The sequence below is a fragment of the Charadrius vociferus genome, unplaced genomic scaffold (assembly GCF_000708025.1).
Source record: "Charadrius vociferus isolate BGI_N301 unplaced genomic scaffold, ASM70802v2 scaffold218, whole genome shotgun sequence".
Taxonomy (NCBI): domain Eukaryota; kingdom Metazoa; phylum Chordata; class Aves; order Charadriiformes; family Charadriidae; genus Charadrius; species Charadrius vociferus.
In genome coordinates, this window is record NW_009650084.1 from 1,939,908 (window position 1) to 1,958,163 (window position 18,256).

Genomic DNA, 18,256 nt, shown 5'->3' on the forward strand with positions numbered 1-18,256 from the left:
ATGACAGTTGCTAATTGGTATTTAAGAGATACTGGTATTGATCTGAACACTTTGAAGTTTTAAAGCATACAAAAATTTACTTAGCACTAGGAAAACTTAAATGTTCCTACATTAAAATTTAAATATCAGCAAGAAAGCATTGAATACTATACATCTATGAAAAAACCACCACACATGCACAATGAGCCATCCTTTAGCCATACACAAAAAACTGGTAAGCTAACAGGAATTCCACTACATTTACAACTTTTACTGTAAAATTTGAAAGCTATATAGTGTTCTTCCAAAGCTAGGGGTAATTATTCTTCCTGTGTACTTCAGAACAGTCAAAGATCATCAGAGGTTGGTAAAGCACAATAGAAGTTGTATAAGAAATGAACAATTAGTGTCATTTTCTCAGTCTCAATTACAACACATTGCAACTAATCTTGTTAGCAAAGCATTTACTTATGCAGATGCGCTGTTCTATCTAGAAGGTCTGGATATTAACAGACTTACAAATATCAAGTGCCAACTTTACTTAGCAATATGATTAGCATTATTGCATTCTTTTTAAATAGGGCTGCCTAACCTTCCCCTGGGAGTGCAATAGTATACACTACCACGAGAAAACTACAACAGATTCTGATGCAAGGCCAAGAATTCATAAAACACAGCACACGCTTGTTTTTTTGGCTGAACATAAATCAAACAACTAGAATACCTCCAAATATGCACAGGAAAACATTTTACTGGGCCATGTCCTGGGAGCCTGCTTTAAGGATATCCTTCAATATGTTCACATCAAATTCTACTGTGCTTCTAGCCAGTGAGTTACTTTTTGCCTCCAAGAAGTTAATGATTTAGCAAGAGAATCATCAGAATTAAATGCAGTTCAATGAACACAGCTGAGCTTTGAAAACTTTTTGCTATTCACTGGTCATAAGCCACACCAAACCTTCTCATTTTGCTACATGCCATATTTGTCAAGACTACAGTAATATCTCATTTCAGCATTTATAGTAACGACTGTAATTGAGTGCATTATTCAGTGTTGTAGTCAATACTCTTTCTTAGGAAATAAAAAAAGCCATTCATTCCTAAATGCAAACCTGATGAAATAACTTTAAATAGTTCAGTATGTCAATGAAGAATTCACTGTTCCTTTCATTGGTGTCATTGATTCTGCTTATTCCTTGAATGCTTCTATTCATTTGGAGAGAGGGAAAAAGACCACTTTTGAGTTCATTCTTTTGTTGGAAATCTGAATCCTGAACTGAAGATTAAAATGTCTCCATTCTCTGCTAAACACTATGACAGAAGAATGTCACAGGCAAAGTTATGACTACTAACTAGGAAACTACAGCATAAAGTACAATATGGGCACACAAATTTTAAAAAAGCTAAGGTTTCTTTGCCCACTTAGACCAAGAGGAAAAAAAATACCATTGATCACAGCACTAATTAAACCCCATATTCTCTTACACATATATAAAAGTCAATTGTTAGATAAGACAGTACTTAGGATCCCTGAGGTTCAAAACTAAATGCAAGACCAATCTTTTCCAATATGGCTTTTCCTACAAAAATCTCCCAGCCCAAAGTCATTACACAGCAATTAGTAGGGAAAAGGAGACTGAAAGCCAAGGACAAAAAGACGGTGTCCTGATGAAACACTGAACAGCATTAAAACACATTTAAAGATAAAAATCAACAAATTCGCTAGAAATCTTGAAAGGCTGCACTACTGCTCCACTTTCTTGAAGAGTACTTCCATTCTTTGCTATTGCCTTTCTTTCTCCGAAAAGCTTGAAATAAAACTAGTTGCATGTTGGACAACTCCATTACTTTCCTGTGGTGGTTTGGATTTTTATTTGAGGATTTTCTTTGCAATATGAAGAATATGGGATTGGAGGAAGAAGACTTAAAAGAGGAAAAAAAAAAAACCAACAAAAAAGAATGGAAAAGCTGAAGAACTAGAATTAGCCAGCTGATAAATTACTGGAAAAACAAATGCAGCTGTAAATAAAACTATGCTACAAAACCTATGCAGAGTACCAGATACACTTTACTGCATTATGTTATTCCAGTAGTTCACAATGTTACACTACACTTTAGATATACAAATAGTTTAAAATAGTTTCCAAAACACATTAAATCTATTTCCCTTCCTCCCCCGCCCCAAAGTGCAGGCTCCACTGCTTATAAGATTCTTTTACTTTGAATACCTTTTTAAAAGAATAATCTTGCTTACATAACTAAAACATCAGTTCTGTGAAATCTCACATCCTTCCAGCTTGACTTACCTACCTCACGGAGAAGCTGAGGATTAAACGCTTGGACTGTGCTTTGAAGCAGTAAGCAGTCAGCACTGCAACTCAGTATTTTGGCACCAGAGCACCCTTACATTCCTCACATCCACATCTCGCCCGCATGATCTAATAATCACCTTTCTTCCCTTTCCTGCTTTCTGTGCGTTCTGGCTGCTGCAAGACCCCATGAGACCTCGAAGACCTTGTTTCCACAACTCTACCACAACATTTGGACAGAGAAGACCGGGTACCCAAAGAGCAGCATTGAAGTGGCAGCTTTTGAAATCCGTAACACTGATGAATGGCAGGCACAGACAACTGAGCTCATACAGCACAAGCTCTCTCAATCACACGGCATGGAAAATTCAAGCACGGTTAACAACTCTGACACACAAAATGCCAGCCGTCTCCCTAGGGCAAAAACTACCACCCAAAAATGGATTTTAAGTCACTTACATGAAGCTGATCACCTTCCAGATAAGAGGGAGAAAAGGCAGATTTCACAGCTACACTTGGGCATGATCCTGTTGCACAGTCCCATTTTATGGGAGTAGTATAGCACTCAACTGAAATATCATGTACTTCAGCAAAATGGTGATCAATGTCTAATTTTCCTGGATCGTGACAATCTGAGAGATGAACCCCTTAAAACAGGCTCTCGAGAGGGGCAACGTAAAGCACCATACAAGTATACCATATCTCAAGGGTCCTCAAAAGCTTTTATGAACTTCAGTAAACACAAACTCTTGACCCAACTTCAAAAGTGTGGCCTTGAAAGGACAGCTTATTTTCTACCACTTCTCAAACGCTTAAATGTAAAATGAGGTATGCAAATACTCATGCTATGGAGAAAGTTGCCCATTTCTTTACCTGCTTTTAAAACAACTACTTAATCTCAAGGCAATTGTCCTATAAGTGGAAATAACCTAATTTTATTTTGGACACAAAATTTTAAGTTCTCAAGGAATTAACAAGTAAAAATAAAAATCAGAGTAACGCCTGCTCTGTCTTTAGGGAATAAACCTGCAATAATACGCCCACTACTTCAGCAACAGGTTACTAAATTACTTCTACATGAAAAATGCCTCATGCTTGATCATGAGTCTGCTTCATATTACACACTGCTGTAGACTCGTACCATTTTATGGAGAACAAGACCTTGTAGCACCAGTAACTCTAGTTGAAGATGTCTCTGCTTATTGCAGAGGGATGCTTGACTAGGTGACCTTTAAAAGATCCCTTCCAACTCAAACTACTCTATGATTCTCTGCTAACCTGCATTCCCAAGCCAGGCAAAATGTAAGCATAAACCAAACGTGCTCTGTCTTCTCAGCAACACCTAGTGCAGGGTGCAGCTAATAAAGCACACTGAGACTAGAAAGCATGTGATTTGTGTTATGAAGTTCAGACAGAGCTCTGTGAATCCATAAAAATAAAGAATACGTTTACAAGGGGGTAAAGAACAAAGGAAAGCGGTGAAAGCAGTCTCCGCTTTACATTAAACACCTTTCCTGTAGTCTATCCCAGCCCTTCCCCCAGAAAGGGAGATTAGCAGCCTCGAGCCTCTCCTACCACTCTCTGAACTTCCTCTGAAATGCCCTTTCATTCTTGTCATCAGTCTGACGAACGTACCCACAGGTGCTGCCTGCACCTGCATAAATCCTTCCCTAGGAAAAACAGCAATAAATAAGCATGAGGTTTACAGGGTCTCAGCACACACCCGTATGGTAGAAGATAGCCACAACTTGAAAATAGCAAGCAGTCCCAGAGTTCCAGCCTCAAATCATGCTTGGTTGTCAAGAGAGTCTTTAACAGATTTTAACTTGAGCTACATCCTTTTAGCTACCAGTTGCCAAAGGTTTATTTGGAGCTGTTCTGTTTTTACCTTAGTATGGGCTCAATTTTGTTATCAGTGCAGACTGATGATAAGACTTCTAGCACAGGGAAGTCCCATGTCTGAAGCTTACGTATTAGAACAAAAACTCAACACACGGGTTAAACTGCTTTCACTTCAGTGAATGCGTTTGCTGTCTGTCTTATATACATGTAAAATTCATTACATATTTAATAATTATTAAAAATCATTATTTTACAGTTATAATGCCATCAGAAGATCTTAGTATTTTTCAAGAAAACCTAGGTGCCAGCTAGTCTAATTTAGGTTTTAAGCACAGCAGTAGACTTACTTCTCTGAAACAAAGTACATGCTACAGCACAGGCTCTCATTCTTTAAACAAAAAGAATACAATTGTAAGGTTAAAAGAAAGCAGATATCTCTGCCACACTGTGGAAACATGTGAAAACAAGACAATTATCTAATTCATTGCAGAAGGATTTAAGAACAGCATTCTAGGGCCAGTGCTCTAATTTACTATTAATCTTATTATGAACTGGTCATTTCCACGCCCATCTGCCATGCAATATATCATGAACAGCTATCAGTCAAAACAGTGGGAATCTTCCTTACATCAGTTTAGTGCACCAAGTTGCACCTAAGCAAGATGAAAAATAACCCAACTCCAAGAGTAGGTATGATGGTCATCACTTCCAACTTTTTTTTTTTTTTTTAATTAAACTACTTTAAAAACCAGCTATGACTACCTGTTTCCCAAACTAAATTGTAGCTTGAGTCTCCATGATGATGATAATAGGTTATTCAGGGAACAAATATAAAAATCACACAAGCCAAAGGTGGTATTTCAAAACTGTATGGCCTTTTATAACTTAACCGCCACAAATATGGTTTTAGGCAAATTCAGACATTTGCTTCCTATTGTTTTCACTGACGTATACTATCACCCCCAAAATGGCCTGTATTACACTTACAAAGCAAAATATGCAACCACAAGATTCAATTCAATTTGGACACAGCCAAACTGGAATTTCCGTTAAGCCCAAATTAAACAGCTGCAACTCTTTTTTTTCATCATATTAACATCTATCAGGAAAACAATAATATAAGATTATATATGAGGCATGTATTTACCACTGACTTTAAAAAAACAAACAAAAAAAGCAACACCAAAAATCCCACACTCAAAACCAACCCAAATCTAAAGGACTAGTGTTCAAGAGAGTTGCCAATTTATTTTGATTAAAAATTCAACATATAGATTAAACTTAAGCAAGAACACCCAGTGAAGGAACTAAATCCTCTGCTGCATTCATTTCCGTTTACTTGCATTGAATAACATAGGTTTTAACAATAGAGAAGACATATTTACTACTACAGACTACAGCAACTTCGAAAAAAAAATACTATGAAGAGATATAGCGAAAAACAACAATAAAAAGGAAAACTATCCAATACTCTCTTGCTGGATGTACCACAGTAAGAGCATTACTCCCTGCAGTCTGAAGGAAGGCATGCCTGCATAGGTACTTTCCATTGTGACTAGCAGGTGTGGGATACAATAGCCAAAGACTCACAGCCCTCCCTTTACCATGGAATTATGGCTACTGACTGAGGCACCAGGCACACCACTGGGAGGAGCAGGAGGTGGCTTCATTGTTTTCAGTTAGGGTACTATATGCAAAACTGCTCTGTTCTTCCAGGTGGTTGGTGTTATTCATGCCACAACCGCAAGAGATGAAAGCATAAAACTGTGCTTTATAATCCCTGCTAAAAACTGACACACACTAAAAAAAAAAATAAAAACAATGACAGCTGCTTCAAAGAAAAGGGGAAAAAAACCCCTTGTGTTCTGGTTTTACACCAGAAGGGAGCAGTGGTTAACAAAAACTGCAAGATACTTTTTGCTTCCCAGTGTTACCTACTGTTAGCAAATAAAGGATTCTCAAAATGACTACAGCAACACATCTAAACACAGAGTTTGGTATGTTTCTTACATGCATCTACTACAGATGTCCGAGTACTAGGTTATATATACCTGGGGGGGAGGAAGGGGGGTGTTAAAGGCTGACTCTGGCTATACTATACCACTTTTGCTGCGAAATCTATCCATCAGTGTAAGGAAGAGGTTCCCAAAGTAAATAGTTGAGTTGACTTATAAGCATGAATAAAAAGGATTAATTCACAATGTTCAGTCTCTTGTTCAACAAAAGGGACAAAAATATTCTTAATCATTTTAACACCGCAGAATTTCATTAATTTATAATGACTGGGGAAGACTGATTGCATATTTGGGGGACAGTAGAAAATGGAAATCAACAACTAGCAAAGCAAACAAAGTGAGCACAGTATGTGCCAGAAATGCCTGTTATTCACTTACTTTAGACTATAATTTTGCATTATGCTTAAGAATCCATATGTGTGATATTCTGTTAAACTAATAATGATCTTGTTTGTATGAGAATTCACTAAAACCTCTACCTAGTTTTGGTACTAAGGGTCTGACAGGACTGCCAAATTTTTTATGCATATAAGAGCATTTAGTTAAATGACTTTCTACTGTATATAACAGTTCACACAGAGGAAAAAGGACCACTCACCACATTGTAATAGCTTTTGTTAATTGCAGACGTATCAAAGCCTTTAGGTGGACTCTTCAATGTACCTGATTTGGGGGAGACCGGTTTTTCTGAAATGCAAGATATTTTTGTGTCAATGGGGTGCAATTTTATAGCTCAACACTAGAGGTCAAACAAACTGCTTTAAAATATCTATCATAAGATACAGTGAAAATAGTGCTTCACTGAGAAACGTACATACTTGTGCTTGAAATTATTGGTAAAGAATCAAAATGGTTCATATGTTCACAATGAATGAAACACTAGCCTCAATGAAGGCGGGTAGAAAAGTTCCCATTCTTTTTCCTGGAACCAAAAAGTAAGTTAATAAAATTAGCTTTTCCAAAACTGTTTTTTAAAAAACAAAACGTTATCACGGACTGCAATTAAAGAAAACAAAACAAAAAAAAAAAACAACCCAGGCATTTCCAAACACTACACACGCTTTCAAACAAAAGTAGTATTACGTTTTAATATCAATTTAATGAACTCAGTAAAAGCAAGTGACCAAGGGCTGAACATACCAGAGGTGGGACGTTACACTCAGTCTGGCTGAAACAGAGAATCAAAACACTATACAAGTAGTGGAGTGAAACAAGTTATCTTTTACTGTTTATGAAGTTAAAAAAAAAAAAAGCTTATGCACTTGAGAACAGAGTCCATCGTAACAATTAATGCAATCCTTCCTATAATCCCATAGTGAATTTACCCCTCCATAACATACACTGCTCCTGGAAGGACAACTTAAATGTGCAAGATCAAAACAAAAGGCCTGACAGTAACCCAAGTGCTGACTCCCAGAATGGAGCCGCACAGAGAAAACACTCCTAAAGCCTCCCCTCCCACCTCTACCATTTCCCTAAGTCAATGACAGATGAGCAAAGTTGAGAGGAGAGAATTAAAAGCATCATGCTGCATACTGGAGAAACAGCAAGTAAGATTTACAGCATCTCTTTTTGACCTGTTGCGCTTGACTTTGCATACAACCAACAGGGAATGCTTGTGAGACTGTATTTATCAGGACATTATGGTGTTTCGGTTTGTTTTTTTAAATAAGCAGGTTTGTCTAATATGCAAATTTCAAGTAAGGATTTGAGCAATTTGTATCCAAACAATAAAATGGCAGACTGTCAAAAAAAAAAACAAAACAAAAAACCACAAGAAAAGACGCATCATCAAAACATACCTATGGAAAGTTTTACCTTTATTTTAAAAGCAAGCTCTTTAAGCTCCAGTTTCAAATGCATTTTAATAAAGTTACATGAATAATTCAACTCTAGTTTACCTGATACTTCAGGCCACCAAGAATAAATTACGCAAGTCTCAAACACAAACCAGCCTTTCCAGGAGAAGCCTCGTCAGCCAAGCTAAGAGCCAGCTACGGGGAAATTCCCGTGGTCGGTAAAGCCAACCAGGGAAACGCCACCGTAAGCAGAACAGCCCATGTGGTACCAGCCTCTGCTGGACTATATCCAGGGTAATTTAGTGCTTCTTCAGGCTGCCCAGGTGCAGCCCCGTGCATGTTGCAATCTCAGGCGAGCAGAGTGCAGATGCAGGCCACCCTTTCGTCTCCAGTGCCAGGAGCGCGGGGCAGGCCAGCTGGAGCGGAGACTTTAGCTAACGGTCTGTAAGGAGCAGCTCAGGCCCCAAGAGCACATGTGGTATCTTTGAGGGGATTTTCTCTGTATTGCCCTGGAACTTTCCTCAAAGAAGCTGTTCTAAAAATAAAATATGTTCTTAAAACTGCCAAACATGGGAAAAACATTTCTCCTTACCATATTCAGAGATGACAGTAAAATCCTTTTGGTTAATATCCCCCCCCCCTCCAAGTTCAGCTATAAGCTGACAGGCAGCACAAAACCCGTTAGCCCCAGCAGTTACTCAGCTGGGAACGCTGATGCTCTCAGCCACCAGCCCTGCAGTACATACGCGCTCTGCTCTACAGCCAAGTAATTCCAAATGACAGGACTCCTCCCATCCTCTTTAAACAAAACCATAAACCCAAGCAGATTTGTCATCAAACGCTCAGCGTGAAAGAAGCACCTAAAGTCATGTCATATGTATGGCTACCCATTTATATATTCATATATAACGCTACTCATTTATGGGACAATTACAATTTGTTTCTTTGTACCGAATGATGAAAATGATGCAGTTTACACAAACTTGGTAGTTTGCTTTCACTCTCTGTGGAAGCTCTTGACTTATCCTACAATTTACAGTGACTTTCAGGTTCACTAAATACCTAAAGGTTTATTAATTATGTGCCAAAAAGCATGAAAGGAGAAACCAGAGTTATTTAAGGAAAAAAGGTAAGGACTTGTCACTGCATTTTATCATAATACAGATGCCTGACCCTTGTTAATCTGGAGAAAGTTGATTGGTCATAGAAATCTGGCTCTTCTTCCAGCTACTTTGTAATCTTAAAGGGCGTAAAAATATATCTCTGCCCCTAACCTTTCCTTCTCCTGAACTGCTGAAGTGGGAGATTTTTTTTGCTGAAATACATAGTCGTCTATATCACCAGCTGTTCAGCTGATTCCGTTATCCATCAGAAAGACATGATCAAATTCAAATTTAAAAACAGGACACAAAAAAGAATCACACATTCAAATCATTTTGCCTGAACAGCCATAACCAACATTCAGCTTTTAAAATGCAAAGGCCATTTCTATTGTAGAAACACAGAATTAGACACAGCAAATCAGCCCAGCTGTCTATCACGTCTGGTATTCTGCCTCCAAGCACTGCCTCGCTTCATAAAGAGGAATGAGAAACAGTCTTGTTGCAATTAGCTTATTGCACAACGCATTACTCAGAAGAAAATCCTGATCTCGCACATAAGAAATCACTTTCTTAGCATAAACAAAGGTAAGTGCTATTTTATTATCCTTCATGAGAGAACATTAGAGTGCTTTTGCAAACATATAGCATAATTCATTAAACATTTCAAGCAGGTATCATCCTAATTCAGCATACTGGGAACACATAAAGTCCATAGGTCTATGAAGTCCACAGGTTTCTGAAACATTAGCAAAACCCTAGCACCTTGCCCACTCCAACATATAAGCTCTGTTTCTCAAAGCACTGGAAGGGAACAGAGCAAGTGACCTGAGCCAGACACCATGTTTTCCCATATGGAAGATTATTCCCTTCTCCCTACTTTTTCCCCCCAGTCCCAATGTAAGTCTGTAACATTGAGAATCCAATGAATACATGTACAGCATATGATCAAATCCAAAGCAAACAAGCATCTGCCCGAGTACTGGAAGAGACCCTATCTACTGATGACCGAAACCAAGAGGTAAGTTACCACTATCAGTTTCTTTCCTGATCAAAGCATTACATTCAGTTGCACCCAGCTACACTTGATAATGCTTTGAAGTGTCTAGTGGCTAGTGATTAACCAGATAGAATTCACTTAATAGATCACCTTTGGGTGGAGAGGAAAGTTGGCACAGGCTTCTTAACATTATTCTTCCAGCAAATAGTTATTCTCAGTATAACTAAAACAACTTAGAGCAGCTGCTTCAGTAACCTTTCCCTAAGCAGTACATAAAATGCCACCAACTGTCTAAAACGAAGTACAGTTTTCTTAACCTTTACAAACATCTACATAAGTGGCTGTAAAAGGATAATTCACCCAATCCTTCCCAATGTTTTGTTTCATTCTGTTGTCATTAATGTCTAAGTATTTCTCTTACTCACCTTCAAATTACTTGTCATTCTCACATTCCCTCCTATCTCTCTTCTGTCATGTCTCCAGTTTAGGTTATATTCGTTTTCATGCAACAGTCTACTTCATGCTACTCCACAGAGCACTCTTTCAGGATATACTTTACTAAAGCGTTTCGACTGTACTGCTGCAAGATCACCACCATGTGTTTCTATTACTAGGCTACAGCGCGTGTAACCTAGGTGCAGTCTAGAGGCTATTTCCTATAGTATGGGAGAAAAGATGTGCCAACTGGGACACCAAAAGCTATGTGATCCCTATTAGTGAAGTGCTACAAGCAAGCTCTGTCTCTAATCAGGTCAAGGCCACCACCAGGAAGGCAGACATAAACTTGTTCCTGGTTCTCCAGGTGGTTCAGGTGCTGCTGCAACATGTTCCACTCTGCAATGTCGACGCTATCAACACTTCTACCCTAGTAGTACTGACTTATCCCAAACTCTATTCTATTCAGTATAGCCTGTGGAGTAACACTTGACAAGAGAAAAAAATAGCCCTCCAAGCGTACATGGCTGGGGAGAGGAAAATTAGCATTCTTGATAGATTTTTCTTCCTTTTTTTTTTCTTCTCTTTTTTTGAAAAGCTAAAAGTGCATCTGTCCTTCTATCATGCATCACAGGATGGGAACAGGAGAGTCTTCCACTCTGTTCTGTCCTTTTCCCACACTATGTTTTTTGTTGGTTTTTTTTTTTTTTTTTTTTAAAGCATCTAACAAGAAAAATCATTAAAATTGAAATACCTGTAATACACACTGGGCCCGCACTGTCAAGAAAGCGTAACAGAAGAGAGGTTAGGACAGTAATGACACGTTAATTTCTGTGAAGAATTAGAATAACGTTTGTGACATATCAAATGTCATTTTTCAAAGCTATATTCCCTTCTGCATAATCTCATGCCATTTAAATGGATTACACTTTGATAAAAAAAAAAAGCAAGTGACCATGTGATTTTTTAAAAATTTGATTAATGTCTGACAGCAACTAAGCAAATGCATCCCATTCTGGCTAACCCCTCTTCTCTTTATCACAAGGAAATTCTCAAAACTAAGCCTCCAAATCTCTCTACTGTGCAAGACAGAAGGGGTAGTGTAAGTGACAAGACTCCACCTACACCTTCACCGCTCCTTGCTCTGTTTCATACAATAAAAACCTCAATAAGGCCACGCTGTCAAACATCTAACAAGTTTACACAGTATAAATCTTTTACCCTCTGTCATGTGTAACAGTACGGCAGGATGGAAATAAAGTCCTCTTATTTCAAAGTACTTCCTGACTAGTGATCAAAGAACATTAAACAGAAAAAGCAAGATGTTACAGGATTTAAGAAAGGAAATGAAAACATGCGCACAGGGAGGGAAAGAGAGAGAGAGAGAGAGAGAGAGAGAGAGATGAACCATCTTTTTTGATCCTTACAGTATAGGCACATAACTGAAAAGAAACTGCTACTGCATTTTTTCCTTCTATTTATAAGTTTGATCATAATTACCACAATTTCAAACAAATCCTCCTTTTCTCCTTGGGTCAGGGGGCAGGAGGAAAGCCTCAACACACACTCAAAAGCAAAATAAAAATCATTTTCCAGCTCAACCAAATCTATTTCCCCAAAGTTTACAGTGTCATTGTCCAGCCTAAGAAAACTACACGCTGTGCTTTGCTCAGTAATCTCAGTATCTGTCCTAGCACCATCCACAGCTTGCCTCATACACCTATTAGCATTCTGTGCTAACACTAATCATTCCAGCATAGCTAAGCAAACATATTACAAAGTAGCAAACATGGGCATGGCCTGGTAATGTTTCAGCTGCTCTGAGATACCTTATCATGTTACATATATTGCACAAGCAGAGCATGTTATGTACTTTCCTTTTCTTCTAAAATCTTTAAGACAGCAATGTGGATAAAGGCAGTTCCCATTACTAAGCAGCACACCGAATTTGACCATTCATTTCCTTCATGGCAACTCTTTCATACAGCCAGTATTTGGAATTCTCTCTCAGGAAAGAGAGCTACCGCTATATCATAATCTTGTATTATCCCATATTTTTTCAGCTTCTTTTCCTAGCTCTTTCTTCCTTTCCTTGAATATCTAACTTCAGAGCAACTGTACAAGCTAAGATTACAAACATAAAGTTATCTGACATTAGAGGGTATTTTAATTTAGAACAAAAATCCATTTATCTGAACATCTAACATCTATGAATTTTGTGAGAATTAAAACAAAACCACACGTGCATAAAGAACTTTTCCTTTCTTCTGTTACCCAGTTTGCCGCAGGTTTCAGCAGACTGAAGGGATTTATTTAATCAAACCCACCAGTTCTCAGGAGTTCTCCAAATAAAGCATCATCAAAAATGATAACACACAGTGTTGCCTGTACAGAATTTCTAGCTAGTTGCAGTACTTTCAGCCACATTTGAGAGAAGAAAGGTGGCGTCATGCTGTCGATGCCAGAACATTTTACAGCGTATTTTGGGAACCAATTAGATGTCCAGGATGAACATGTTGTTCATAGAGAGACCTTAATCAAGAGCAAGTATTTCAACAACCCCATCTTGATAATTTTTAAATCAATTCATTATAACACTGACAGAAAACACATTTTGAATTTGAGCTTGCAAGTTCTACTAACTTGTTTTAAAATACACTGGGGGGGAAAAGAAAAGCATTTTGTGTTTTAACTTCATGCTTAAAGCATGAAGATACTGAAAACATTTCTGAAGCAGGAAAAATCTTCAAGTGAGGTACATAAAGTTGCCACAAAGTCAGGAAAAATGGACATTGAAAGACTACCAACTCAAGAAATGTCAACCAATCTAATGAAGACTAGCAAAAAAGAGCAGGGGCGCAGGAGTGCAACAGAGACTGTCAACTCATACATACAACCTAGATGAAACTTATGAACACCCACCAGAGCCATGCATGTAACCAGAGCTTTGTGGTAAATGGCACTACATTCCTGTTTCAACAAGGACAACAGAACAAAGGAAGTCCAACCTCAGAATGCAGCAGCAATGCACTTTGATACAGAAGGGAGGAGAATGATAGAAAAGCCTTCTCTGGCCCCTTGAGCAGTATCCACAAAGCAGAAATCAGTTGAGAATAGAAATGTTCATAACAAATTCAATGGAAACAACCAAGAAAGGGAAACAGAAGGGGAGAGCAGCAAACAAGAACAATGCACGTCAAGTAAGAAGAAAGCAGTAAACTTACAAATATGGGTAAAAAAAGGATTCCCACTAGTGACAATGCAAGAAGAAAAGGCTCACAAGAATGCCAAGCCCTTTAAAAATTAGGGGCATCTCAAAGGAAGAACAGGAAAAGTAGATGCAAATTGGCATGATCAAATATCACAAATATTACAGTCACCTCAAACACACAAAGAGAAGCAGAAGTAACTGGATAAAGTCAGGTCACCAGTTGAAATATAACTAACATGGACATAATGGTAGTAGCAACAAAACATTCCACAGCATACGTACATCAAAAGGGAAAGCTGATCTGCAACTCAATAGGGAAGAAGAGTTATTAACAGACATCATGAAGCTCTCAATATGTCATGCTTCCTCTACCACCCCCCCATCCTCATTATGAAAAGGTCAGCTTCAGACAATTCAAACACATACCTACAAAGGCATAAAAGCAGTTTAAAACTAGTATTTTGATAAATTAAACAACAAAGTTACAGATCGAAGACTCTAGCCTTGTGCAAAAACTGACTGTAAATAGCAAATCAAGGAAGAAAATAAGAGGATGCAACTGGAGGGAAAAGATTAAGTTTAAAAATGAAGTTTTACCCTCACAAATTCAGTTTGCAATCTCATATTTGTGTGGCTGCCTGAAAAAAAAAAAAGTCATACCAATGGTTTTTAGCAAGGCCCAAAAGATGTATGTTTTGATTGAAGCTGTGACAAGGGAAAGAAGGGTAAAGCTTCTCAGAGCATCCCTGGGTAGTTCTATCCTACCAGGTTTATCCCCAGTCTCTGAAAGCAAGCAGAGATGGGAAAGAGAGAAGCGGGGGGGGGAAAGATGGCATCACCCTTGTCAAGGTCTTGGTGGATTAAGAAGCAATGCTAGTTCTGATATTCAGTATCCAGTCATGAAGATGACATTTACAGAAGGCATTTTCACTGCATGAAGTTCAAAATAAAACTTCATTGGAAGAGTGAAGTCCGTATGAAAAAAAGTGCAAGGCACATGAACAGTAAGGAAAAAGAAAAGTCACAAATACATTATCTTTCAAAAACTGTCTCTAACTTTTAGTAGATTTCAGTAGAACTGGGGATTTTTTTCTGCATTTTTTTTTGCTTCTAAGTAATGAGACATATTTAGAGATTTTTTGGTGTAGTTTGTTGTTGGTTTTGGAGGAGGTTGTTTTGGTTTGGTTTTGTTGTTTTTAAAGACATTTCCAGGAAATCTCTTAGGACTTAAACCCAAAGCACCAAATCAAAACATGTTAGCATCAGAGCCAAAATCCAGCATTCTAGGAATTCAGATCGAGGAAGTCAGAGCAGCCCAACTGTGACAGAGACAGGCAGACAAGCAAACAGAATGGAGGAGTTTTCTGCATGCCTACTGTTAACTCAGAAGTCCTAGACCACTCTATATAGCAAACTGGGGTGGGGGAGTATGAGCTCCTGAACGTTAACGATTGCTGTGAATAAAATTCAGTGATACAGTCAAGCTTAAACACAAAGCATTACAATTTTTAATGGATCAACCAACTACGAACCTCCACCCAAGCCCAGAATTTGTGCAAATATGCTCTCCTTCAAAACTCACCATTTGATTTTATTTCTCGCACGTAGTTACTTGGAAACCACCCTGTTTTGCCATTTAAAGTTCCTTCCCACCAGCCTCCTTCTTCCACTCTTGTAACATGAATAACATCTCCTTTTGAAAAAGAAAGTTCATCTTCATTTGTCTGTTGAAAATTAAATTTTGCTCTCACCACCAACTGATGGTTGCTGTTATCCGTCATGTCCTAATAAGTGAGAATACAAAGAACAAAAAGATCACGTTAGAGATTTAAACAGCTATTCCATGAACAGAAGTATCCATAAAATGGAAATAGCCTCTCCTCCACACACAACACTCCCCACACATTTCTACTCTAAGCATTTGTAAGGGATGACTTGTCATTTCCAGCCTTTCTGTCATTTTTATCTATGGATTTGTATCAGTCCAGGGAGTATATTGTCTTATTACAGCCCCTTCAAATCAGAAGGGAGTAACAGAGCTAAAATGAGAATAACTCTTATTCTCTGAAAAATCAAATTCTATTTTCTATATATAGTATAAATTAAAACTGCCTTTGGCAGCTACAAAGAAACAACAGCTTTACACTACAGAGGTTTTTTTCCTAAAATTTTCCAGGCTGGGAGGAGGGCGGAACTGAGTTGAGTTTAATTTAATGCTGGATACAAAAAGAGTTTCCAGCTTAAAACTTGACCCCCCGCTCCTCGTAATAGGCCAGGTTGGAAGGTTCCACACCTGAATGTGCAAGTCTCCGTAGCCTGCCAACGGAGAAGGACAATGTTCTTCCACAAAACCTATGAAACAGTTATGCAATTTACCTTGAAAATTTACTCATAAATCATCTGCCTTGAGGTTAGCAAAGCTGCAAGTCTGCAGCATGTCAAACTCACAGCTCTTCATATATATATATATATATATATATGCGCTCATCCCCTGTCACAGATATGAGGCAGATTGTGACTCTATTGTAACAACTAAATGTTAACAGCTACTTCTTAGAAGTCTTCCAAATTAATGATGTTCAAATTCGGTATTTTGTTTCAGATATCAACTTTGAATGTCTGCATGATTTAAGCATTTCATGAGAGTTAGGACAAACTTCTATGCTAAAAAAGCTTAATAACTGGGCAGCTTTAAATAATCCAAATACAGTCCACTGCACTGGAAGTGGGAGAACAGCACTATACTTATGGTAGAGACAGACATGATTTAAAGATCAACAGCTGTATTACTAAAAAAGTGACTTAGTGAGAAAATGACTGTGTAAGCGAACCCAGTCAGCTATCCAGGTAGCAGAATTTCACCTACATGTTGTCTATACAGTTGAGATGATTACAAGATGTACTACGTAATGTCACTACGTTCATATAAGTCAAGTTAATTCATATCCACAGCAATCATGTTATTGTATCACAACTCAATTTAACAATCAGACTTTTAGTGGCTGAGAAACTGTAGGAAAATGATGGCAAATGCAACTCTGAAAACATACAGAAAGCCCCAAGATACTGTAAGTCACAATGTTCGACAATTAGATTGGCACATTTTCAAGGAAGTGCCTCTGCCTTAGTCCTCTGCTTGTACATCATGTGCTTTAGCCTGCTTTGACTGCTCAGCAAAAGAAAAGGTTTTGCCTTAGTAAACGGCAAGAAGCCACAAAATAAGCAGCAACATCGCACAGTGACATGAACTACAGTCCCTTTACTCTGCCAGGATGGCCCTCTAGTAGAGGAAACTGAGCACAAATTTAGTGAGAACAGTTCCAAATTGATCATCTACAGCAGCAGAACCAAACTAAGAATTTCCCAGGTTTGGTCACTAGCTCTCTTCCTCCCCCCTTTCTTGTACTTCTCTTCCCCTTTGTAACTTTCTGTGGAGCTGCTCAGATCACCAAAGTCATAGAAATACTTAACGCTCTGATTAATTCAGTAATCCATCTAACAGCTAGTCCCACAAACAGTTGCATCAGCAAAACTGAGTGGGTGGTGAAGAGCAGAGGGGGAGCTGGAATTAGTGGCCTAGGGGAAGAACTTGCAAGGGCTCTGCTACCAGAGAAAACACATCAAACCACACCTAAGAAAGCCTAAGCAGAGCACTGTTTAAAGTTCCACACAGCAATCATCATGTAGTTCAAAACAGCCTCCTTCAAGCATGGAAAAAGCAGTTTACAGTAGGGATCTGAATCCTCCTTGCAAACCTTTTAGTCGCTAAAAGCACCTTTCATCCCAGTTAGTTTCAATACAGTAGTCCATCCTGATTTTGGCTGTCCTGTAAAACAACTGCCCATACCAATCAGTTACATGAAGGCTAGTTGAAGGATTCACCTTGAAATAATAACAGAAAACAGGAATAACTACCAATACTGCCAACATTAAAAGTACCACCCTTTGCTGAGGTTTGAATATTCTTCAATCACCATCCCTAAACTCACAGATATGGAGAACATGAGTTTTTTGCCTTTGAAAAAGCAAGTCCAGGAAGATACCATGTATGCAGCCAACATGGAGAGGTAAGCGAGGAAAAAAAAATAATTAGAAGTTCACAGAAAGCTGTATGTATTTCAGAGCATCCTAAGAAAAGCTGCAAAAATAGAATGCTATAGGCTTGAAATACAGAGGTGAAAGAGAAGAAACAGTTACTTTGCTACACTACTGTTTACTTATAAATCTTGTCAAAGGAAACAAGTCACACCACAGCACATTTAATTTCTTCTAGAACTTACCAAACTCCGATACTGTCCCTGAAAGAGTTTTGAAGTTCTACTGTGTAGAGACTGGGATCCCAGAGAATCAAAAGATTTTATCCGATGAGATGACGGACGTGCGCATACAGAGTCACTGCCCAGCCCTATGTCTGTAGGCGGGGAAAAAAAAAAGTACATATTAGAATTTGAAAAATCTGCATATAACTTCTGCTTACTTCTGTAAAACTCACGTGCTTCAAGCACGTTCAATGTATCTGTAGTTGCTCAATAATTAAAGGTTAAAAGAAGTCACTGTCTTCCCTAC

General features: G+C 38.3%; 1 protein-coding gene across 1 annotated transcript in view; it reads right to left on the reverse strand.

Annotated features, from left to right (window-relative positions):
* ARHGEF7 (Rho guanine nucleotide exchange factor (GEF) 7) overlaps positions 1-18,256 on the reverse strand; it is a 74,662-nt gene that overhangs the window by 49,998 nt on the left and 6,408 nt on the right. Inside the window, exons 3-5 of the mRNA XM_009892134.1 lie at positions 17,971-18,101; positions 15,273-15,474; positions 6,744-6,832 (exon numbers count right to left, since the gene is read on the reverse strand). Coding sequence (XP_009890436.1) covers positions 6,744-6,832; positions 15,273-15,474; positions 17,971-18,101 — 422 coding nt within the window. The remainder of the gene's footprint in view (positions 1-6,743; positions 6,833-15,272; positions 15,475-17,970; positions 18,102-18,256) is intronic.